General features: G+C 41.4%; 1 protein-coding gene across 1 annotated transcript in view; it reads left to right on the top strand.

The window, feature by feature from the left end:
* The window catches only part of LOC103151577 (teashirt homolog 1-like), a 38,677-nt gene extending 13,910 nt beyond the window's left edge, over window positions 1-24,767 (top strand). The window contains exon 3 of the mRNA XM_007571722.2: window positions 20,250-24,767. Coding sequence (XP_007571784.1) covers window positions 20,250-23,581 — 3,332 coding nt within the window. The 3' untranslated portion in view covers window positions 23,582-24,767. The remainder of the gene's footprint in view (window positions 1-20,249) is intronic.
* The last annotated feature ends 363 nt before the right edge of the window (window positions 24,768-25,130 follow it).

The following is a 25,130-nucleotide window of genomic DNA, read 5'->3' on the forward strand; positions in this document are numbered from 1 at the left end:
CTGCTCACTGGCAGCGGGCACGGAAACCTCTGGGGTCTGCTCACTGGCAGCGGGCACGGGAACCTCTGGGGTCTGCTCACTGGCAGCGGGCACGGGAACCTCTGGGGGCTGCTCACTGGCAGCGGGCACGGAAACCTCTGGGGGCTGCTCACTGGCAGCGGGCACGGGAACCTCTGGGGGCTGCTCACTGGCAGCGGACGCTGGAACTGGCGGAGGTGGAGTGAACGGTGGAGGTGACGGAGCTGGAACAAGTGAGGTATGTTTTTCTTGAATGAAAGACTCGTAGAGTTCAAAAACTATTTCCAATATGGCCGGTTGGTTCTTGAACTGATGCATGAGGTGGAGGTAATTCGGTTCCGTGAGGGCGTTCCAGCTTACTGTGTCCATGATGGTGGTAGCGTTCCTCATCTCGGTCTGGTCGGGTCCTTCTGTCAGATGCGGTGTTTTGGTGGCGAGAACGAAAGCAGGAGACCCAGATGATGATGAATTTAATGATGAGAAGCTCAATACAGTTCAGAACAGGAGGCACGGCAGAGAGTTTAGCATCAGCTAAATACCAGTAGCAACTGATAACTGAAGACTGAAAAACAAGAGCTAAGCAAACCAGGACTTATCAGTACGACTGGAGAGCATAAACGTGCGACATGTGACAGTAGACGTACGACGAGGATCTGACGAGGAACACAGACAGCAGGTGGGACTAAATACACAGGGAGGGTAATCAAGGAATGAGACACACCTGGGAAGCAATCAACGGGGAAGACGCAGAAACAACAGAGACTCAGGACAGAAACTGAACACAGAAAAACCTTAAAATAAATACACAGAAACACGGATCATGACAATATCATCTTATCAGTGTGAGAAACAGGAGCTGAGATTAGTTTTTCAACTAGTGCACGCTGACAAACCTGAAAGCCTTCTTTAAGCGACTGCACTTGCTGTAAAAAAATAATCTTAATTAAATATAAAATCTGACGCTGGTGGAGAATAAAGACGTGTTTTTTTTTGTTTTGTTTTTTTAACAGAGCACTTTGTGCATGTCGGGAATGTTTAATTAAACTTTGTCAAACTAAACAAGATCAACGAGCTGAATTGCTTTCACTGATTAACATCACGTTCATCAAGTTCAGTCAATTAGCCCATCACCTTGTTAGATTTTCTGCTCCTCTCGGTGTTTAAACTTCAACAGGCAGACAGAGACGAGTCGCAGGCGGCGAGGAATCCACCGAATTAAGGTCCCTCAGCTGCTTGCTCTATTTGCTCTGTAGTTCAAAAACTGCAGCAGTACAAGTGTGTACTGTTATGAATACTTTATAAGTCCTGTTGTTAGAGCAGCTTTGACTTTTTCTGACATTATAGTTTAAAAGAAAACAGCTTTTCACCAGGTGATTTGAAGGTGTGATTCCCAAATGATGTGTATGTGTGCATGTGCATAAAATATTAAACATATTTTCAGAAGAGGACAAAAAAAAAAATAAAAATACAGGAACATAATTGTTCTACGGAGGTTTTTTATGCACTTGCGGAATCTCCTGTTCCTCAGACAACAGCCTTAAAACAGATGGAGCAATGCTGCAAAGACGCACGCCTGGTGGACGGCGATTTTAATTACTGGTCCACAAAGAAAATATGGAGCCTTACAGTCCTTACCTCTTTCTGAGGAAGAAGGGAGAACAGAAGAGTACAGGGAGACATTTTGCATTTTTTTATTTTTCATTTTGCTGTTGAATATTTTTGTTCTGTTTTTTTTTTTGTGTGTGTGTGTATGTCTCTAGCTTTCTGTATGCAGGATTTGTATACACCACAGATAAGATTTCTCTAAAAGAACAATATCGGGGAAAGTGTTTTCAGAAACATTTAAATGAACAGATCATGCATGGATTGGCTAAAAACGTAAAGACACTAATAAATTTGATGGCTTTTCAAGTAACTATGATAACACTACACATACTGAGATCTGAGATGTGCATGAAAATTGGCAGATTTATTACAAAGTGCTTGGGAATCTGTACATGAAAGCAGCAATAAAATATAACATTAAATAAAATATTAGTAAGGGAAAACAATGGGAAAAAATGCTTACAAAAGATACAAGAGACTTGAGCTGAAATTTAAAACTCTTAAGAGCACCAACCATTCACAATGCACTCAAAGCTTCACTCTAAAACAAGAATGTCCAAAGCAAGGCCCAGAGCCATTTGCTGCCCAATTTTGTGTGACCCACACAAATTGAGCTGATGCCGATGTGACCAAGATTTTCAACAACAAATGACATTTTTCTTAAAATGAAGAAAAAAAAAAGTTCTCTTTTTCAATGACATTTTTTGCTCGCATTATGATTCCATGGTAAGCAGGACAATTAACATTCAGAAGGTACATTTTCACAGATGTATCGACATTCCCAACACCAAATGTCACAGTTTCTTGATCCACAACTCATGCTAGGATGCTATTTTCATGCTAGGATACTATTTTCCATGAGCCACAATTTTACGGCCTGAACACCAGTGATCTATCGGGCTAGTTGGATGGTTTTTAGTTCTAGTTTCAGCCTCATCTCATTTAAACGATAGTGGCCCAAATGCTAAACACAGGAGCTTGGGACCGTTTTGTGCAAGAGGTAAAGAAATAATGGCATTCTGAATGTGTCATAGTTAGTCATGGAGTCCCACAGGGTTCTCTACTAAGACCAATAAAGTTTGCCTAGTACATGCTTCTCTTTTTACAAAATTAAAAATGAATCATGTACACTTCCTGTGCTGACTTTGTTGACACTAACTAAGGGCAGAAAACATTATATAGTATATACTTTCAAAGATAACCTGCTTTTGTTTGGGGCGTACTGCATCTTCAAATATGGTGAAGGGAATTGTTTGCATTCTGACTTGTTAACCGTGTCACGATTAGAACAACATGGTACTTCAGTTTTTTTCTGGAATATTTTGTTTTCTGTGTGGATATATGTCTTAAATGGAGGAAGAACAATCACAACCCATGGTCTAAGATAGTAGAATTACTCGGAATTGTAAATAAAAACATGCATCTTTGCTCTGGTTGTTTGGTGATCAATTATGTACAGAGAAACTGAGTGTCTCCAAGACCGGGGCCAGAGAGCCAGACGGGGCCGAGCAGAGCGCCATTGTATGTGTGAAAGAAAAAGAAGCTGTAGAAAGATGGTGTATAAGAGGTTGGGAGAAAAGGAGAGTGACAGCAGACAAAAAAAAAGAGCAGGGAGCCAAGGGGAGGGAGGAATGAGGGAGTGGAAAAAAGAGGAGGCAAAGCAACAGAGGAGTGAAAGAGAAATGACTTGAGGGGTTGAGGGATGGAGAGAGAGGTGAATGAAGCGGGAGTGAAAAGTATCAGGGCAATGAGGAAGAGAAAACAGAGTGAAAGCAGTTGGAAAGCAGTGGAGAGAGAGAGGAAAAGAGGGAGGATGTCACCCATGGCTGCCACTCATCACTCACAGCTTAATGACGCCGTTTTTTTTCTCTTCCCCCCCTTCTCTCGTTTCTTCTCTGTGGGAGAGGGGGGGAGGAGAGAAGGGAGTTCGGCCCGCACCCAATCAAACGGGGTCGAATAGAGTTCACCACCTCCAGGTGGGACCGTCCTCCACCAGGGAAATGTTTGTGTGTATGTGCTGTGGAAAGAGATAAAAAAGTCTCTAGACCAGGAGATCAGTTTTAAAAGCGATTCGAGGGCATTTTTAAAACAGGAGAATTGCAGCTGCGATGAAAGTAAGGTACCGGATTAACACAGTGATTCATATCTCTGTGATCGTTTAACGTAGCAAACCTTTTGTTTTCGTTTTGTGTGTTTCTCCGATCCATCAGTAGCAACGGCCCAGTTGCTGGTATCAAGATACCCTGAGGGTTTAAACGGCAACAAAACCACCAGTATTTTACGGTATAATTTCTATGGTCCTTCTTGCATATTATTGAAACAGACATAAACCATAACAGATCCGTAAACAGCAGAAAAAAAATCTCAAGTTTCCCCAAAAATTACATATTGAAAACTGCAAAAGTTTTGAGTCCTGCTTTGGTTTAACGTCCTTTTTGTGGGAAAACAGAGAATTAAAAGAGTGATCCGGTCTTCCTTCAGCTGCTAGGAGCCCCTCCCCAACCTGTTGATAAACCATTGTTCAGTGGAAAGTATAGGATGGGTAATGCTATAGCTAACATAATGCATGTTAGCAGCAGGAGGATTAATTGTTGGTTTTCTGTTTAAAATAAAAGCACCACATACATTAGTTGTAAGGTTTTGTCCAAATATTGTGAAATCGTGATACTTCAGCTTCATGAGAACCTCATGCTTGTGTGACAAGCTGCAAATACGTCTTGGACTTTTGCATATTTGTGGACGTTTATATCTCTTGCAGCAGGAACTTCTGTCCGCTCGCTTCTTGCTTGACTTTATGCATCTGCATGACTGTTTAGCTCCTCTTGTCCTCTCACTCATTCCCGTTTCTGGGAAGCATCAAGCGTTTGAAACTCAAATGGCAGGATTTCTTCTCTCCTTAGCTCTCCTCCTCACACCAAATTTGGGGAACAGCTGGGCCGGTCATGACGATGATTTGTCTCCCTCCACCCGTCCGCCTGACAGGTTGAGAGCACGCACGCAAGATGTACGCACTTGGGGAGACGCAGACACTAGCTAATGAGCACAAACACACGCGCGCGCACACAATTAAACATCCTCTCTGTGGCGCAGACAGACAGGCACAAACACGCGAGTACACACTTGCGCAGACACAAAAGTAGACACCAGAAATAAGGGGCCGTTTTCTCAGGGTGCTGCCAAAACATTCTGATTTCCTCTAGCCCAAGCGGCCATACATCAGCTCGGGGCCTCCCAGCCCGGATGGCAGGGGCTGACAGGAATGACATGTGTCATTTATCACACGGGGGGCGCCAGGCCTCAGGAAGAGAACAGACCACTTTGTGACAAAGCCCTCCACGAGCTCTCCTCCACTCACAACAAGGCGAGTTTGTCATGGGACAGACACTGACAAATCTGCGGAGATGGAATGCACATGGATACACGCTGACACGACATGAGAGGAGAGGAAACACACACTGTGAGACGCTCGCCCAGGGATCACGCACTGTATCCGAGCTGCCTTTTGGTTCGAGAAAAAAAAGCCAGTTTGCTGTGTTTAAAAAAAAACACGAATATGTTCTCGGTGTATTCTTGAGGAAAAAGACCAGTGAGATATCACACCACTTTTTGCAGTGTTGGTAAAACTTGCAGCAAACTCAGAAATTATACTTGACCTTTTGGATAAAACTGCAAAGAAAATCTTGCAGTTTTCTTTGCAAGATAATAAAACATCCTCTCAGAAAGGAGGCATCAAACATGTGCTTGACAAAGCAGTTTTTAAGAATGACCAAAAGAAAAGGATAAAAAAAACAATACTACTAATTTTGAGGACTTATTTACATCTTTTTTTTTATTTATTGCTCATAACATCAAACAATTAGGCAAAAAATTCTGTGGCAAAAATCAATCAAATACAAATCTGAAAAATGATTCAAACTCAGGTAGCAAAATCTGCATCATTCCTGACTTGCAGATGACATAGACAGACATATTTTGCCAAATCTGTTTTAGTGTAGCAATTTTTTTTTTTTATAAAGCATTGTCACCATGTTGGTGTGGAGGGTAAACCTATAGAGTTGAACACTTTGGTGTTTATATATAAAAAAGATACTTTAAATCTACTTTAGCGTAAAAGTTAAAAATCAGTTTTTGTGAATTTAATATGCTGGGAAATTATCCTGAAACATTGCTTCCCACACATACTCTCATGTTTCCTCTTTTAACTTGAAAAACTTGATCTTGTTTCCAGTTGCAGACCCACCTTTCTTAATGAAAAGTCACGTATGCTAAAATGAACTCTATTGCTGTCTTGTACCCATGCCACTTCACACACACACACACACACGCACACACACACACACACACACACACACAATCTGTTTTTCTTCTTCATTACGTCTACCTGATCTTCATTCTTTCCGTCCCTCTGTCGTGATCCCTCCTCCGTCCCCCTTTTACTCCTTCCACAGACGGCTCATTTCTCTTCATAAGCCTAATTTATTTTCTCTGCCAGATGTAACCTGACAGCCATCAGTCTCTCTCTCACTGACACACACACACACACACACACACACACACACACACACACACATGACCTCCTGACATGCAGACAAATACACTAACATGCACAAATGCACACCGCCCCCTTCTCGCTTTTTATTCATTTACCTTGTCTCTATTAGACACACACACACACACACACACACACACACACACACAGACATAGCCCTTATTACCTCACACTGTTCTGAGGTAAGCTCTGCAGTCACATACCCTCTGTTTTACCCCTGTCCTCCTTCTCCCCCTCCTTCCCCTCCAAAAGAACCCTCCCATTAACATTACTGAAGATGGATGTGTCTTCATAGCGGAGATTGATTGCGGATACAGAGTTATGGTGCCATTTATGTGTGCGAGTATGTGTGCGTTAATGCTAGATGGAGGGCACTTTGGGAGGCGGCGTTGGGAGCAGAAATGTGAGGGAGGTAGGCTTTTCTCTCGTTTCCAGAACCTTCCAGCCGTTCGTTGTCTGTCCACAGTCTGATATTGTGCTCTGTTGAAGGATTGCTTCCTCCCTTCCTGCCTCACTTCATAACCATAGTGCACAGATACTCTCTCTCTCTTTCTCGCACACACACACACACACAATTAGGCTGAGATGTCTGCTGATACAAGTCCACTTTAAGAGCCCACTTTATTATTTACTGACTCTCTCCAGGGACCCCGTTTCTTGCCCTCTCCTCTGCTACTATCTTTTGTCACTTTATTGCCACGGTAATCAGAAGTAAAAACTCCACAAAACCCTGCATGCTCGAACCTTCTGTCTGGTGCAGCTTATTCCTTTGATTCTATGTTTTTTTATTATTATTATTTTGTTTTTATACCCCTGTGCTATTCATCATACTTAAATCCTAAGCCAGTGCTGAAATGAAACAGTACAACTTTCTTTAATGGAGCGCCAAACTTCAGGCGCTAACTCAATGCCGGAGCGGATGTAATGACAAAGAAAACGTGGCGATGTAAAGGATAATGGTTTTGATGGGGCACAATTGCAGGAACTTCCCCTGGTGATAACTAAAAGCACTAAAATATTTGCTTGTCCAGAGTATCCTCCAGCCCAGGAGTGACTTTAAAGGTTTCTAAAGTTATTTTGTGTGTGTGTGTGTTTTTGCTTGTCTCCAAAGGGATTGGCATCAAATCTCTGAGGTCTGGTTCTCACCAAGTCCACTGTGTTGACTTTGTGTATTTTGGCGTATTTGAGTTGTTTCTGATTGGCACACAGAAGAAGATGAGGATGGAGGAAAAACTGGTAACATGTCTTGTCAAAATAAAAGCGTGTGTGTTTGTAATTCAAGCGCGACTCATGATTTGAAGAGTCTTCTGTATTGGGGCAAAAAAATCTAGTTATTTAGCTTAATTTGCTTTATTGTAACACAACGAGATGTTTTAAGGAGCCAAATTAGACTCTAGTCATGACATTGGGAATCTGTATTTTTACGTGGAGCTCATAATTTTCTTATTTATTTGACTCTTGAACAGTTTAGGGCCAGAGCTTTGAAAACAGTGAATTTAGTTGTTTTAAGTGGACTTGTCACATTCAGGGGATTTCCTTTCAGGGACACAGTGAAGCCACTGTTTTCAGCTGCGTCGACTTGACTGCCGCAGCACGAACCCACTTGATAAGACCGTAAAGTAGAACCCTATGATATCCGCCTTGTGGGAAAACCTGCCAAAATTTGATGGATTTGACAAATAAATTGGTATTAGAAGTAAAACACGGATCTTTGTAAAAGAAAACCCACATCTACCTTTAAAAAAAAATCACAAACTAAGACTCAGATTCAGCATTTGCATCTGCTACGTTTGCACGAGAACCAATGTTTGTAAATCCGTCTGATTCACAAAATCCTCAAAAAGATTGGTCTTGTTTTCAAATTTGCTTGCAAAAAAAACTCTCTCTCTCACTGTTTGCCCACATTTATCAGATTCTTTGTGCTGTTTACTCAAATATCCCCATATTTATATATGTTTGTGTTGATTACCAGCAGAGCAGAAAAAGCGTCAAATTTTCCAAGACTAGTGGTGTTTGCCACACACAGTTGGCAAAAAGAAATCCGAGCCCCTCTATTTTCTAGTTTATTGTGTCACACAGTTGCACATGCACGCTCTCTTTTGCTTCTCTGCAGAGAGAGACGCAACAGGCACCAGGGGAGAAAAAACAAAATAAATAGTTTGAGTCAAGAAAATGTGTATTTGAGTTGGATTTTCGGATGACAAACTGGCACAGTAGTATTTACCATTATAATATCTTCTTCAAGTATAAGCCCAATTGCCTCATCATAGAAAATTATTCTCCTGATCTAAATATTGCCTAAAATCCAACACATTAATAAAAACTAGATACGATTAGCTACCCTAGGCCGGCTATAAACGTCTTCCTAAAGAGTTCTCTAAAAGGAACAGACCCACAAAACATGTCTCCTTTCAAAAAGCAGTAAATCCCCATCTCTGTCGGCTTGAGATTCTCAACAAGTAAAAATACCCCTGCTCCACAGTGCCATGGTATTCACACAAAAATTTCAAACATAAATATATATCTTCACCTAAAAAAAACAAACATTTTTTATCCAGACTAAATATTTAACAGAGTCACGTAATGTAGTCACAGTGTTCAAACGTTTGTCGCAAGCGGGCGATGTTTCTCGATGTCGTTCTGCTCTTTATAGAAAACTCAGAGTTGATGCAACTGGTTGAATTAGTGAGGCCTTCTGCTCATGTAGCTAGCCTGCAGGTAACAAACGCGTTACTAATGTGGTTTTAGGCTAAATGTCTTGATTTACAATGAAGGGCGGTGCTTCTCTAGTATTCAAACTATGGGAATAGCAATTTTTAGCAATCAGAAATATTTTCCTATAAAAACAGACAGAGGTAAAGTGGACTTTCCCTCTTTCAAGCAGTAGCACTGTCCTACTTTAACTTGCTGCACTCTGTACAGTTCAAACTATTTATTTTTTGCCTTCTCGTTAAAACGACTTTCAACTATAGGAACCATGTGACCGTCTTGAGAGATTTTAAATCCTTTTTTTATATTCACACCAATAATAGCCCCGAGCCAATTGCTGGTATAAGATGCACTGTTTAAATTCTGAGTAAGGCTACACATTTAAGAAACACAAACTTTACTGATGAGCGAAACAAGGCCAGCACGTCACCAATACAAAGAAACTAAAACAACTCAATGGTTTCTCTATGCGTTGTTGCTCCAAGAGCAAACATTTGACAAACAATCTAACATTGATCAGCGCCGTAACAGAAAGTCTTCACCCCATTAATCTGGCTCTCACATGTTTATTGGCTTCCTAATCTTTTCCATCTACTCTTAAGAACCAAATACCTCATGAAGATGAGCAGATGAAAATCTTGCTGTGCCACTTTCTGTTACCGCGGCAGTAGGGTGTCTCCTTACTGCTGAGAGTAAAGGATCACATTCATGTAAGAGTGTGTGTGTGTGTGTGTGTGTGTTTTTCCCTTTCCCCCTGTGTCTCAGTTGGTTTTCAATGTTTTGTTCCTCAGTGGTGTACAAAGTGGATGGCCTTTGTGAATTGAGGGGAGGGCTGACAGTGCAGAGAACGTTGATTGATGGCTTATTGTGCAACTGGGCTCAGCTAGACCAAACTGGTTAGGTTTTGACCCTGTTTTGGCCTCGTGCTCTCTTGGTTTCTTCTCCTGGCGTTCTTTTTCCCTTTTCATTTTCTTGTATCTTACAGTCCTGCCTCTGTCAATCTCTCACCACAAACAAATATGCTCTTTTTTTTTTTTTTTTGCTGCTCTAAACTCATTGCCGTTGCCATTATTCTTTGTCTGCTGTTTTTTCTCTTCCTTCCTTGACCCACTTTGTTTGTCAGAGATCCTCCAGGACAGATTTGATCCCATGAGTCATTCCATCAGGCTTCATTTTACAGCCCTTATTCATGACTTTTCTGCCATAAACACTTCCCTCCTAACTAGTTTTAACCTGCAGATGGACCACACAGCTCCCCCACACATAAACACATTTTCTAATTTTAATTTATGCACACCAGCTAAGACTTTCATCCCGTGTATTTTTTAGTTGTTTTTTTTTTCTTCCCTGCAATGATTTTCCTGCCTCTCTTCACCACACCGCCATAGTGATTTATGGTAATTATCCATCTTTGGGGTCATCCATCAAGTGGTTGTTGCTACGCGATGAGAGCAGCTGTTGTTTAGTCGGAGGGGGAAGCTCCACTGTCGGGGTTAATGCAGGTGAATTCAAAAGACGGCATCTATGCAGAAAGCATGAAACTGTTATTTTGTTAGTACCTCAGATTTGTGGGCCATTTATTTTTGATTTAGACTTAACAGCTTTACAGGCCTGCAGTGTCCATTGTCAATTAGGCAGAGAAGCAGCAATTTGCAAAAGTACCTCATCCCTGTTTCATGTTTTGTTACGCGACACCCATAAACCTCAGTGTACTACGGTTAAGATTTTATGTAATGGCCTCCAAATAAAACCTGAAATGTGTGACCTGCATATATATTGTATAATAAGTTCCTTTTACACTAATACCCTTAAAAACAATGCGGCCAACTAGAACCACAAGTCATCTTTTTAGTAAACAAACTCCACCTGGTTATAATTTAATCTTAGCTGTTGGGTTTAGTGAGCAAAGAGCATAATGAAGACCAAGAAACACAAAAGGCAGGTCAGGGAGAAAGTTGTGTAGAAGTTAGATTATAAAGCAATTTTTCAGTTTATCTTCTGAAAATGTAAACAGTAGCTCTGGAGGAGCTGCAGAGATTCACACCTGAAGTGGGGGAATCTGTTCACTAAACTACCATCAGTCTGTTAAAAAGGAACAAGCCTGAAGAACATGTATTGAAAGTTTGATAAAAGTCATGTAGGGGGGGCACAGGTGTAGCAGAGAGTAGGGCAGATGATCACCTTTGACCTGAACAGCAACTAAACGATACAATGTAACAGTTTCGGTCAAACCATACTGTGTTAGTGTGGCTTAGTCAAAGTCCAGACCTAAATCAAATTGAGAACCTATGGTATGAATTGCTGGTCAAAGATGTCCCCCTTTCAGTTTGACCAAGCTTAAGCTATTTTATAATAAATACGATTCTTCGTCTGCATATTTGCAAAACTGGCAAAAATATACCACAACAGATTTTCAGCTGTAACGGGGGAATCTACAGAGTTTTGCATAAAAGTGTCAGGAAATAATTTCTGTTTAGTTTTTGTCAAGGATTTTTTTTTGAAAATCACATATGCAGTTAACTTCATTTATATTATGCACTACTTTTTGTTCGTCTCTCAGAAGAAAAAAAAAATGTCCCAATAAGTCACACGTGTAACATGGCAAACGTGGAAAGGTCCAAAGGGTGTGAATACTTTAGCAAGGAGCTGCACACTTTGCTAAATATAAAACTACCGAATCAACACACAAAGATTTGTAATACGAGCTAAAATTTAAGGCAGTGTAAGCGAAACCCCTGTTTATAATGAAAATATTAGATATGGTGAGGAATCTGTTCAACAAATACTATGTGCCTATGTTGAGTCACCGCTTGGCACAGGTTGAATAAACCACACTCGCATCATTGTTAATTAGCAGCAGTAATGCTTTATCCATACTCTTGCTTTGAAGGCGAACCAGATGGTTTAAAAAAAAAATAAAATGTCTGTGCAGCACAAGAGCAGCGTTCAGGAGGAGGTGGCGGGGGGCTTGGGGCGCACGGCGGTGGTGAGCGGAGGTTGGCAGGAGAGTTGAGCAGAAAGGGCTGGAATCTGTTGCGTCGATGATCTAACGGCTGTTGTTTCATCTCGGAACAAGTGGGCACTGACAGTTCAGGGAGAAGGTGATTTATAGACCGCAGTCACTGTCATGGGGCATCAGAACTGCCTGGCAATTCAAGGAGGTGGAGGGGAAGGAGTTCATTTCATCACTGATTTAGTCGTTTTGTGTCTTTCTAATTCTATGTAATTGATGAAGGTAATCCAGGGGGAATCTGAGATGTCGGAATGATTTAAAAAAGCTTTTAGCAAAATTTGCTCCCATAATTGCAAAGGTTTTTTTTTTTTTTTTGTGGAGTTTTATTTGTAGCTGATAATCTTCTTGCAGCAGTGATGATGAACATAAACTCATACAGACGCATAAAAAATTATGTCTCAGAAAGACGAGGAGAGCAGGTTCTCGTGCCAAAAGTAGTGCAGCAACCCACAGACCCCTCATAAAAGAGACTGATGAGACTGAAACAGCATAAATGCACAAGGAGGATGATGCCAAGTACACCAGACACATGCTCGCTCCTTTTAGTATCATTTTTCAGAGCAAAATACAATCTCTGCTTTCAGCACAACAAGGTGTATATTAAGGAAAGGGCATGTATCTGCAATTAAGCCCACAGTTATTCATATATTTGAATGAGATTTAAGATTATTTCTATTCAAGCCTATATTTTGAATAGATATAAAAGATAACAGGCAATGAAACTTTAGAAAAAAATTGTTCCTATTTAGAATCTCCCAAATAATTTGCCTTTTTTTTCCCTCTCCATCTCTGATTGGCTCGGATCTGTAATGGGCAGGTCAAATCCTGCAAAAATCAGTTTCTGTTTCCTATTGAATAAATGCAGAAGAACTCTAAACATTTTCACTCTATGAAAGCATCAATACTTTTATCCACCTTTTCTGAGCGCAGTAAAAATCAAATAGAGGTTTTACACAAGTGGAGCTAATCTAGCAGTTCATTTTCTGCTGAATTCAAAAGTACAAGCTCTATCAAATAACTTGCAGCACATAGTTTCTCCTTTTTTGTGTGTTGCAGTCCCTAAAAATCAGATGAATTTAAAAACAGCGTGTCAGACTTGTGCAAAAAGAGTGAGGAGACAGTGAGCAGGCAACTACCATGTGGCTAAAAACAACCAGCAAAAATGCATTTTCCTTCTGTGCTACATTTTCATTGGTAATGATTTACTGGTTTCAAATTGTTACTTTTAAAATATTTATGTCCTCTGCCAGTCTTTACGAACAACAGCATATAAACTTTGTTTTTCTCTACCTGAGTCGTTTTAATTTCTTTGCTCTATTGATTCATTTACAAAACTGAAGATCTAAATTTTTGAAAAGGCATTTTTCTAGATGTTAGTATTTGATATTTGCAATTTAAATGAGCATTTGGTTGATAGTTTCATAGCTCCTGTACTCTTATAATTTCTTACCTTTATTTCATGTTTTCAGCATATTTTTTGGGCCTCCATTTTATTTTAGAAACGTGTTTTAACTTTGTGAAACACACTGATAATATCTCTGACGAGTTTATTTAAATAAATTAGCTGCTTGATCGTAAATAGCAGAGCAGTTTGCCAGCATGCTGCACTAATGCTGCAACGTTTCTGCTCTGTTTTAAATAGATTTGTTAATAACTTGATTTGTAATGCATTTTAAAAGCTTGTTTAAAGGAAAAGCTGCCTTCATAGACTTACAGTTTTGATTTGAATGCTGTAATCGTTATTTGTTAGTCATAATGGAGTGTATCTGACGACGGCAGGGAGCTTCAGCATCCAATCCAATCTCTTTCACCATTCACATCATGAACAATTAGAAGATTGTTAGGAAAACCTGATTAACTTCATCTAAAACATAATGTGCACGTCCTGTAACGCAGCTTTGCAAGGTCGGAACATGAAAAACGTACAGAAATCAGAAAGTGAAGTTTTCTCAGGGACTTTCATACAAACATTTAAAGATACCCTAAAACTCTAATTACTGCATTTTTTTTTTTTATCAATTCAGTCAGCTTATATAAAAATAGAATAGTTGGCTGTCGTACAGCGACCACTGTGAGGATGAGGCTGCACTGGCTGTTTTAATTTCCCCAACATAGCAGAACTGTGGAGACTGATGGTGGATTTGTACAACACATGAGCTACAGGAAAGCCCAGAGCTGTTGTGCCATATGGTGGACCGCTCCATGTGGGTTGATGGGGAGATGTAAGAGGGGGGTGGGGGAGTACTCTAAGGTAAGCTTTTACATGTCTGGTCAAAGAAGTTGTGGATTAAATTATGGCTGCACCAGTGCAGCTTTACAGCATGTAGGAACGTAGTCACAGCTAAAATATGCCATAAAAGAGCTTTTTGTCGCAATAAAATCCTCTTCATTATAGGTATTTTGCAGATTCCATCCAAATGTTTTGAGCCACTCAAGGGGCGCGGGAAAGATTAAACTGATTTGACGGGTAATAAATCTCGCTGAGGACAGGCTGCTGGTCTGTGCCAGTTTGCGCCGATTTGAACCGTCGTCAGAGAAGTCCAAAGAGAGTGTCAGCTCCTATGAAACCACAACCGCAAGTTCTGCATTGAAAGGAGAAGCAAGAATGCACAGAGTGAAGGGGAGAGTGGGGAGGAGACAGATATTGCCCGACATACTAAGCATTACCATAATTGGCTTTTCTACATGATAGGACAGAGGAAATAATAATGTCATTTTATTTACAGCCTTCTCCCCGCCCGAACACGCACACACTCATGCACACCGCGCAGGTCAATGACACACACTGATCAGGCCTGTCCAAAGCCATCAGAGGTGAGTGGCAGGGAATGGAGGGACCGGTGACAAAGCGAAACGGTAGAGAGAAATAAGACTGCCACGCCGGAGCTGCCGCTTTGAAGGGCCGCTAAACGCTGTGAGGGAGCCTCGCCGGCCGCCCCGCCGCAGATGCAAGCGCTCGGCACGCGGGGTAAATCAGCAGGGTGAAGGCTGCTGGAATTGGACATTAGCACTGCAAATGAGAGCCGGGATTGCCCTCTTCTCTGAGACAACATGAATAAATGAGAAAGGCTTAAAGGGGGGGAAGCGTGTGTGTTGTGTGAGTGTGTATACCGAAGAGAAAAGAGAGGGAAAAGAAGCCGGGTTGAAGTTGTCAGGGCCACGTCATGGTCAGGTTACCCTGTATCTTGAAATAAGGCAGATGTCCGTAATGAACGTTGAGCTCAATAAACTGAAATGTGGCAGTTTTCAACTTGAAGGACGTAGATCAGACACTCAAGTACTTTGCACAAGTTTAAGCGCATCCTAAGCATTGGAGTGCTTAAGTGAAAGGAAAGCAAATATGTGGTGCAAGTTGTCTTTCCTGTCATTATATTGCTTTATTGACATTTTCTACCTGCAACGAGCCTTAGGACTCTCACAATATAATAACCTTGTATTAGTACAGCAGCTGTGCAAAGATTTACTAAGAGAACTGATATTGTGATCTAATTTTATTTAAAACACAAAAGCAGTTGTTGATACTGGTGCTAGAAAATATTAGTTCCTCCGGGTGTTTGCTACTTTCTGCTGCCGCTAGTCTGGTGGAGTTGAGTGGGAGAGGGGTGGGCTTTGGCGTGGGGGCTTGGCTGGGGGAACCGAAGCTCCAGGACAGAGCTTTGGGTAAGTTGGTGGCGCATTGCATGACTGGGCGTTGAAGCAACCCTGAACGGCTGCCATTGGAGATTCAAGGATTCCTCAAAACATGCATGAATGAGTCAAAGCAACATTCCGGATTTGTGTTTGATGAGGGAATGATGTTATAGCATAATATAAATCTTAAAAAAGTCAATACCATCCCCCTGCAAATCTTAAATAAAATATAGAACTAAGTTTTAGTTCATATTAACCCTTCCTGTCCTGCTCTTTGGAAGGTAATGCATCTTCAACACGCTGATATTGTTGGGTTTGTTGTCAATCAGCTGCTGCTGCTTCTTCTTTAGCAAACATGATGCTGGTATCTTTTCTACTCATTTTAAATTTCTGTTGCTTTAGTAAAAGTTTAGTATCCACATCAATACTGTCTTTGTTTCAGCAATATTTCCAAGTAACAAAATGTAAGGGAAAAGTGCAGTAACTCTCTTACACCCGACAGACTGGCAACTCTGGGCAAGGGCGAAGGTCTGCGCTCTGTCCCTGTTCTCCAAGCAGCTAGAGAATATCACTCTGATTCTTTCTTTTAGCAACTTATTAAACAGATCTTCAATAGCAGAACCGTGACGACAAAAACCTGCAGCATTTCTGAAATGGTATGTAGGTAAAACTCTGGGATGCCTTGATACAGAAAACAGAACCGTAGCTAGTTCCACTTTAACAGGCAATATAACGCCATATACAAAAGCAGTCCTGACTAAATAAACATATAATAAGTCAAATTTAACAGATTTTTTTTTTATTTTTTATTTTTTTTACAGATCAAAACTATATTGGATAGTGCTGTAGTTTAAATCAAGGGCTTGAGGATATTTTTTTTTTATTTTACCCGGTATGGTGAGAGCAAATTTGCTTTACAGGAGAGATTAAAACTGTCCTCGTTACATCTCTGGGATCTCAATAAGTCCTCACTTCACTCTTTCTAGTATTTTGTTTCTGCTTTTCATGCATGAAATTTTTACATGCTTTTTTAAAAGCAATAGGCCCGACAGATCTTTTCCTCTGGCGAGGAATGCAGTTTTAGGGAAGAAGGCCTGATAGTTTGCATGTACATGTGTGCATATGTCACTGTGGCTGGGGGGGGGGCTAGAGGGAGGAGCTGTCCTACTGTGGTGTCACCTGTCTGCAGCAGGAAATCCTGGACTCTCTGGGCACAACAATAGTGACAGGCTCCTCTCCAGACACAGATGGCTTCGCTTTCTTCCCCCTCGCCCCCCACCAGCCACATTGCAGCTCTGCTTGCACCTGACACACTGTGACACCTAGAATACACACAAACACGTGCAACGCGCACCCACAACTGATCGACCACACCTGTGGTGGCATGCTCTTAGAAACTTGAACTTGCACTGAGAAGATGTAATTATTGCCACCATTTTACGATTCTTTATGCTTTTGAGCAGTTAAACTTGATGCCGTTTGATTTCTTTATGTCAGATACACTCAGACACACACACACACACACACGCACACACACCTCACGTTCGTAAGCCTAAACACATCTTTCTTTCTCTCTTTTCAGAACTTCACTTTCGCCTATCCTCCCTGACAGCACAAAGTGGGCTTACGTTTTTGACTGACAACCACAACAGACACTTTTCTCCCCCCCGTCCTTCCCCTCCAGCCTCCTGTTTTAATCCCCTCCCCATCCCGCTCTCCCTCCTTCTCCCTGCTTCCTCTTTTGTTCTGAGTGACGCTCGAAAGCCGCCGTGTCAGCATCTTTTCCATCTCTGATTGCCTTATTAGCCGGCGGTGGCACCCGCAGCTTTTCTGACACAGATGGTGAAGGAAGAGGAGGAGGCTCGAGCAGGGGTGAAAAGGGAGAAAAGAAAAAAGAAAAAAAAATGGCTGACTTGTGTTTGTTGTTGTTACTTTCTCCCCCTCTTCCTTCCCTCCCATCGCTTTTCTGGCTTGTTTGTGTGGACACTGACACCTTGGGCTGACACTTACATACCTCTGACACTGATGCCTGTCAGGGTAACATACAGAGGATGGCAGGGGAAAAAGTAGACTTTAATGTTGGTGTGCTGGTCGGGGTGTGTGTGTGTTTGTACTGCTGTCAGGTTTCTCCCACTGTTTTGTCTTTACTCTCCCCCTTTGACTTTGCATCAATTTCAATACAGCGGGTTGCATGTTGATGAGGGAGCAGGAGGCGAGTCCAAAGAGTCACAACTGCTTAGCAAAATGTGAAAAGATCGGAATAACAGATTACATTTTGTAATCAATTCTCACAATGTGTAACAAAGGGGCAATGCAAGTACATGAGAGTAGCAACATTTATACCATTTAAGTGGTTTAAAGTGCTTTTGAGGTAAAGAGAGGAGTATAGGTAAAATGCACTAAAAACAGCATTAAGTTAAAATATGTTTCCTCTCAGGTTTAGTTCTTGTCCTGTAAACACTGACTGTACTGTGATCCATTGAGCTGGTGGTGTTTATAACTTTGACAACATCCTTTTTGATAAGCTGATTGAAGTAAAAGTAAGAAGTAAGATAATTGAAGTAAAACATTAGATCATTTTCCTGTGTCCCTTTTGGCAGGAAGTCCCTCCTTCTGGTTAGCATAGTAGTCAACTTAAGTAGTTACAGAGTAATTGAATGTTTTAAAATTAATCCTCACTCCATAAATACGTCCAGGTTTCTTGCCTGCTTTGGCTTTGAACCTCTTTGAGTTTAGTTACGCGCTGATGTCTAATTTTGCTCTGTTGGAATCAAAAACGATGTATACGGTTTTTTTAATGTGAAGGTGTGTCAGTAGTGCATGTAAGCAATGTTATACTCTACAACCTGAGCAAGGGGGAACATATAAGTGTTATATGGAATGAAAGTGGTCCAAGGATGCAGCCTATAGGAATCCACCTTGTCATCTCTGTTTGTTCCAACATGTAATGGCCAAATTTAGCACAGTGTTTGGTGTTTGCCAGATGAGATCCCAACTAATTTACTACTGTATAACACCAACCCATTTTCAAGTTGATCAATCAGTATGTCAAACATGGGTGCTGTGGTGGCACGGGGGCAAAGCACGACCCACATATTGAGGCCTTGGTCCTCGTGGCGGCGGTCGCACATTCAATTCCCGGCCTGGCGACATTTGCCGCATGTCACCCCCCTCTCTGATTACCCTGTTTCCTGTCGAACTACTTTCAAATAAAGGCCACAAGAGCAAACAAAACCTTTAAACAATAAATAAATATGTCAAACGTAGCCTAGAGATTCAACACCACCAAAACAGAAGCCCTATAACGATACAATATACCTTTGTGCGATAAATTTCTCTAGATTTTTGTGAACTCAAGAACTTTTGAAAGTGTTTGTAGCAATTTAAAATAATTATTGCCTTTGTGTTTACATTTAACTATGTATGTGTTTGTAAAAGTACATTTGCTCTTCCAGTTTAGTGAGATCATAAAATTACAAAAATAGAGAAACGATGAAATATGACATTTGCCAACATTTGCCGTTCCTGTTGAAGGACTCTTCTGAAGACACACAGGCATACACCAGGTGTAGCCATCACTGTTCAGACATAGCAGCAATTATCATAGCAGACATACACTGTAATTTTGAAGAAGAAAGTGGTATTGATGTTCTTTTTTCCCTTACACACACACAGCCAGATGTAAGACCTAAAGCTTATTTCACAGAAGTTAGAGCACCTAGCAAACATCAGGCATTATGTCCATTCTGATCATAGGATAGAGAGCTACAAGCAGTCTGAAGGTGACAACATATCCGTCACCTCACTTGAGACTGATTCTGGCACTTTAGACAAGCATCTAATCAGGGATGGGTAAAGAAACCTTGGCATTTGTAACCCTCTTCGTTTTGCCATCTGTGGATTGAGCTTCACTGCGAGCATCATCCTTCATTTGGTAGAAGAAAAAAAAAATGTAACCTAGGTCATCACAAACATATTTTAACACAGCTATATTTGTAAAATGTATAGGCATTTGCTTTCATAAAATGATATAACTTGGCAGTCTGAGCACACAGGGAGCAGAGGCAGTAACAACATGTCTTCTCATGTCCACTGGCCGTTTCCTAACATCACGCTGGGAGGACTTCCACAGCTGATGCCAAGTCGACTCCAGCCAAGCGTGGCTTGGCAAGACTGATACTGCTGGCATTTTGTTCCACTATTCCTAACTTGTTAATACATAGCATGAAGAAATTTCAGCAAATAAAGGGAAGTCAAGAACATACTATGAACAGAAAACATATAGACCGCCCAGCGATATGTTGTTTTACCGTTTTCATTCCTTGTGCGATTGTATAATCAAGGTTTCATATATTAAAAATAAAGCAATATGCCTGCTTAAAATCCACAGTAAAAAACCCTCATGAGTCAATGACAAATTTTCTTTAAAGTAGAACAATTATGTTATTTGCTTTTTTGAATAAACAGAAGAATGTTATTGCACTCCTTTACTCAGACAAATTTAATAACTAAAACATAATTTAAAAAAAATATTTTGTTCATAATGTTTTAGTTATAGAGAGGAGTGAAGAGGGTTAAAGGTCATTGTCAAGTTGTGGATGTTTGCCACTTTATTATCACAAACCTTTTTCGATTTTAGGATTATTGCCTCCACCACCCTCTCAGGGTGTTCTTGTCAAAAATATTAGCATCTAATATCCTTCTTCCTTCTTATTTGTCTTGCAGCTTATGGACCAGAGGATGAGTTTAAAACAGGGAAAACTGATGAAGAAGAGCACCTCCTGGACGATGGCCTTTCCCTCGATGGTCAAGATGCAGAGTTTCTCTTTAATGACGACGAGGAGCCGAGAGAGCATTATAGCTGCCAGAACTCTCCACTTAGCAATGGCACTAACCAAGATGCTGGATATGCTTCGCCACTCAGTACCACCAGTGACCAACTGGTGGACCTTAAGACCACTGCTTCCTCCTCCAGCGATCAGGAAAAGCTAGAGGAAAAGCTTGGTGAAGGTACTGAGTCGATAAATGGCCTCTCTCTCCAGGACAGTCTGACAAAAATGAAAGCCGTCTATGCAAACTTGATTTCAGATGCCTCCTGGTCCAGTATTGCCCTGGACATGCTTAAAAGTAAACAAGGGAACAATTTGGCAGCTAGCAATGGGAGTGGTAGCAGCTACAAAGGCAGCAATGGGTTCCTGAATAGTCACAGTTCTAGCAACAGCCATGCGAAGAGCAGATGTAGCGACACCCCAGTCACCACTCACTTAAACAGCAGCAGCACAACCGCAAAAACAGTATCGAGCAACAGCAACACTGGCATCAGCTCTGCAAGCACTGGAGGATTAGCATACGACTGGCATCAGGCAGCTTTGGCTAAAACTCTTCAGCAAAATCCGTACCAACTTCTCCCTGAGCCAAGCCTCTTCAGCACCGTGCAGCTTTACAGGCAGAACAACAAACTGTATGGGCCGGTTTTTACTGGAGCCAGCAAATTTCGGTGTAAGGACTGTAGTGCCGCCTATGACACCTTAGTTGGTCTGACTGTGCACATGAACGAGACCGGCCACTACCGCGATGACAACAAGGATCCAGAGGATGATCGGAGCAAGAAGTGGTCCAAGCCACGCAAGCGTTCTTTGTTGGAGATGGAAGGCAAAGAAGATGCCCAGAAAGTTCTTAAATGCATGTACTGTGGCCACTCTTTTGAATCCTTGCAAGATCTTAGTGTTCACATGATAAAAACAAAACACTATCAGAAAGTGCCTCTAAAAGAACCAATGCCAGCCCTTACCTCGAAACTGGTGCCCCCGACCAAAAAAAGAGCATTTCAGGACCTGATGTCTCCAAGCTCACCAGAGTCTGTGTCTTCGGGTATATTCCTAGGAGACTCTCCAAAAGACCAAAAAGCAGCTAATCCCTACGTCACTCCTAACAATCGATATGGCTACCAAAATGGTGCCAGTTATACCTGGCAGTTTGAGGCACGAAAGGCACAAATTCTCAAATGCATGGAATGTGGAAGCTCCCACGACACACTACAACAGTTGACAGCCCACATGATGGTCACAGGACACTTTCTGAAAGTTACAAATTCAGCCTCTAAAAAAGGCAAGCAGTTAGTTTTGGATCCTGTTATCGAGGAGAAAATTCAGTCAATTCCTTTGCCTCCTACCACGAAACGTCTCCCGGCACCCAACGGTAAGCCACAGCCGGACTCCCCGTTGCAGCCCTGCAGCCCGGAAGACAGAAGTGAAGAAAAGAGAGATGACGAGACAGAGGAAGAGAAGTTTGAAGTGAGAGAACCTGAGAAAAAAATTAAAGAGGAAAAAGAAGACCCTACTGAGAAGCCTGAGAAGCCTGTAAAGACCCGATCTTATCAGTATCTTACTGAAGAGGACTTGGAGGAAACACCTAAGGGTGGCTTAGACATATTAAAGTCTTTGGAAAATACAGTCTCAAGTGCAATCAGCAAGGCCCAAACTGGAGCACCAACATGGGGCGGATACCCCAGCATTCACGCTGCTTATCAGCTCCATGGATCCCTGAAGTCTAATTTGCCCTCTTGTGCATCAGTTCAACCTCTGTTCAGTAGTTCCAGTTTGAAGGTGATGTCCTCCGACATGGGTTCTCTGATCCATTCACCAAATAGCCCCTCTCCACCTCTTAGCCACAAAAGCAATGTGTTGGCTATGGAGGAGCTGGTGGAAAAAGTGACAAGGAGTGGTTCCACCAATGACGGAAAAGAAGACAAACCGTGTGAGAGTAAGTGCATGTCTGCAAAGTCACCACTGCAAAATCCCAAGGCCAGTGCAGAAGCTCTGTCAAAAGTAATGCAAAGCTCTACAGTTGAAATCCCTATTGATCTAAAAGGTAAAGAAGAGCTACCTGAGCCCAAAACAGAAGTAAAGATCAAAACTGGGCATGACTCACCACAAAAAACAGGTAGCAATGGCTGCAGTAGCCTCAGCATTATCACCGATCACTTGTCTGAGCAACCTCTCATCAGCCCTCTCAGTGCTTTGCAGTCTGTCATGAACAACCACTTGGGGAAAGCTACAAAAGTTCCCAGACCCTCTGTGGACCCATTTGCAATGCTTTATAAGATGAGCAGTTACGCCCAGAGTAAGCAAGCAGAGCCGGCGAGTCAACATCGTAACGATGAATATGATCAGCCCATTGACTTGACAAAATCCAAAAGCAGCAGCAATATCAGTTCAGCTAAAGCTAGTCCTACAACACCAAACAATAGTAACACAAATAGTGTCAAAGCAGCTTTTAGAAATTTCTCATCGTCATCATCATCATCTCCGCCTCTTCGAGAAAATGCTTTGATGGATATTTCAGACATGGTTAAAAATCTCACAGGCCGTTTGACACCAAAGTCTACTACGCCGTCCTCCGTCTCGGAAAAATCCGACATGGATGGCTTTACTTTTGACGACAGCATGGAGGAGCTGTCTCCTATCCAAAGAAGGAAAGGCCGACAGTCGAACTGGAATCCCCAGCACCTCCTGATTCTTCAGGCTCAGTTTGCTTCTAGTCTTCGAGAGACACCTGAGGGAAAGTTCATAATTAGTGACTTGGGACCCCAAGAGAGAGTCCACATCTGTAAATTCACTGGTCTTTCCATGACCACTATCTCACATTGGCTGGCCAATGTAAAATACCAGTTAAAGAGGACAGGCGGAACAAAATTCCTCAAAAACATTGATTCCGGCCAACCTCTGTTTTTGTGTAGTGACTGTGCTTCCCAGTTCAGGACTCCCTCGTCCTACATTAACCATTTGGAGTCCCACCTGGGATTCACCCTAAAGGACCTCTCCAAGCTTTCCGTAGACTTACTTGAGCAGCAGGCAGTGAGCAGAATTGAGGACAAGACGTTTACGTCCTCTGGACTTACTGAAGATGACTCTGGCTCAGCATATCAGTGTAAACTGTGCAACCGGACATTTGTGAGTAAACATGCAATCAAATTGCACCTTTGTAAAACGCACGGAAAGTCGCCGGAGGACCATCTCATCTTTGTGAAAGAACTTGAAAAGTTAGATAAACAGTGAAATCAGTGATAATTTGACAGATTTCTGTTGCACTAAATCTCCCAAGTCTCGATCTGTCAACACAGATAGTGCCACAACTCTTAACACAAACATGAGGTTTCATACCTCATATTCTAGTTCTAATCATTTGGTATGTTTTGAATTAATAGCGCTTTCAGTGAAGCAGCTCAAAAAAAAAAAAAACAGATTGTAAAGGTTCTATTTTCACTGACACGACTCTACAGATTGGTGCAACAAACATGGCACTATACAGTCATTGAGTGATTGTTGCTTCATCAATGCACTGCATTTTATCTGAGCCTTTCACAGCCGTCTGTTGTTTTGAAACTGACCCATGCTCTTGTGTTCATCACTGTTTCTGAAGAATTGTTTTTGAATGAATATATTTCACCATTACTTGCATATTATTTATGAAGCTGTGCATGTTTTCATGTAAAGCATTGGGTACAGTAAGTCTGGTTGCATCTTATTCAGAATGACTTGACTGATGTCCCTGTTGAACAAAGTTTGGGGAAAAAGATACTTGTCTAAAGTTGGATGGTATTCTAAAATGTTTCTGCACTTTCAGTGAGTGTGAACCAATGAAGAAAAATTTGATGGAAAATAAAAAAAAAAAAAAGATCAAGTTTGGTTTTTAAGGCCCTTAATCACACTGTATTATTGTTTGCCATTATACCACAGATATATTACAAATGCCTGTTTTTCCTCAATTAAAAAAATATTTTAATGTTCTCTTTTTAACATGTACAGTACTTACTAAGTAGTCCGCCAATTTATCATGAAGGAGCTAAGCTTGTAAAGTTAACGAAGTTGAAAATTTAATGTGTAAATAATCAAAAAAAAAAATGTATGTTGGCATATCTTGCTACTTACAAGTTCAGTATTATTTGTACTGTGTGCATTTTTACAGTGTTATTTTCTAGACCAGTTCAGGGGTGTGGGTGTAAAGCTACGGAATATTGTTGGACCAAAAATGTCCATTTTTTTCAGTGAATTGTTGGTCGCTCAACGTGGTTTATATAAAATGAAGTTAACGGCATCTGATGTGATGTCCATGACTGTACATAAGCTTGAAAAAAAAGAAATTTGCTCTCAAAACTCCCAGGTTTTTTTTGTCATGACCAGTTATTCTAAATGGCATCCTTTTATCCTTAGTTGTAAAATAAACATCATGTCCTGGAATAAACTACAGTGTGCTGTGATTCTTAAAATGATGTGACAATCAAATAAATGGCCAAAGTCAATTGGTGGCCCACAGTCTATCATCTACTTTCATCTCACCGTCTCTAACAATTTCGTCTGTCACACGAACACGTTAAAATGCCTTGTTAAGGATCCATTGTTCCTCCTACGCAAATGCCTAAACTATCTAAGCCGTGCCTCCACAATTTTACCTCCAAAACAATTTACTCTAGGTTTTAAACCTGTCAGGTTTTGTCGCTTTCAATGCAAAATCTCAACAGCTTCTCAGTCCAGCACAGACGGTCTGCATTCGGTTTTCAGACGTTCATTCCTCATCAAGCCGCAGGATACCTCCGACTTTCCAAGG

This window comes from Poecilia formosa, unplaced genomic scaffold (genome assembly GCF_000485575.1).
Source record: "Poecilia formosa unplaced genomic scaffold, Poecilia_formosa-5.1.2 Scaffold286, whole genome shotgun sequence".
NCBI classification, from domain to species: Eukaryota; Metazoa; Chordata; class Actinopteri; order Cyprinodontiformes; family Poeciliidae; genus Poecilia; species Poecilia formosa.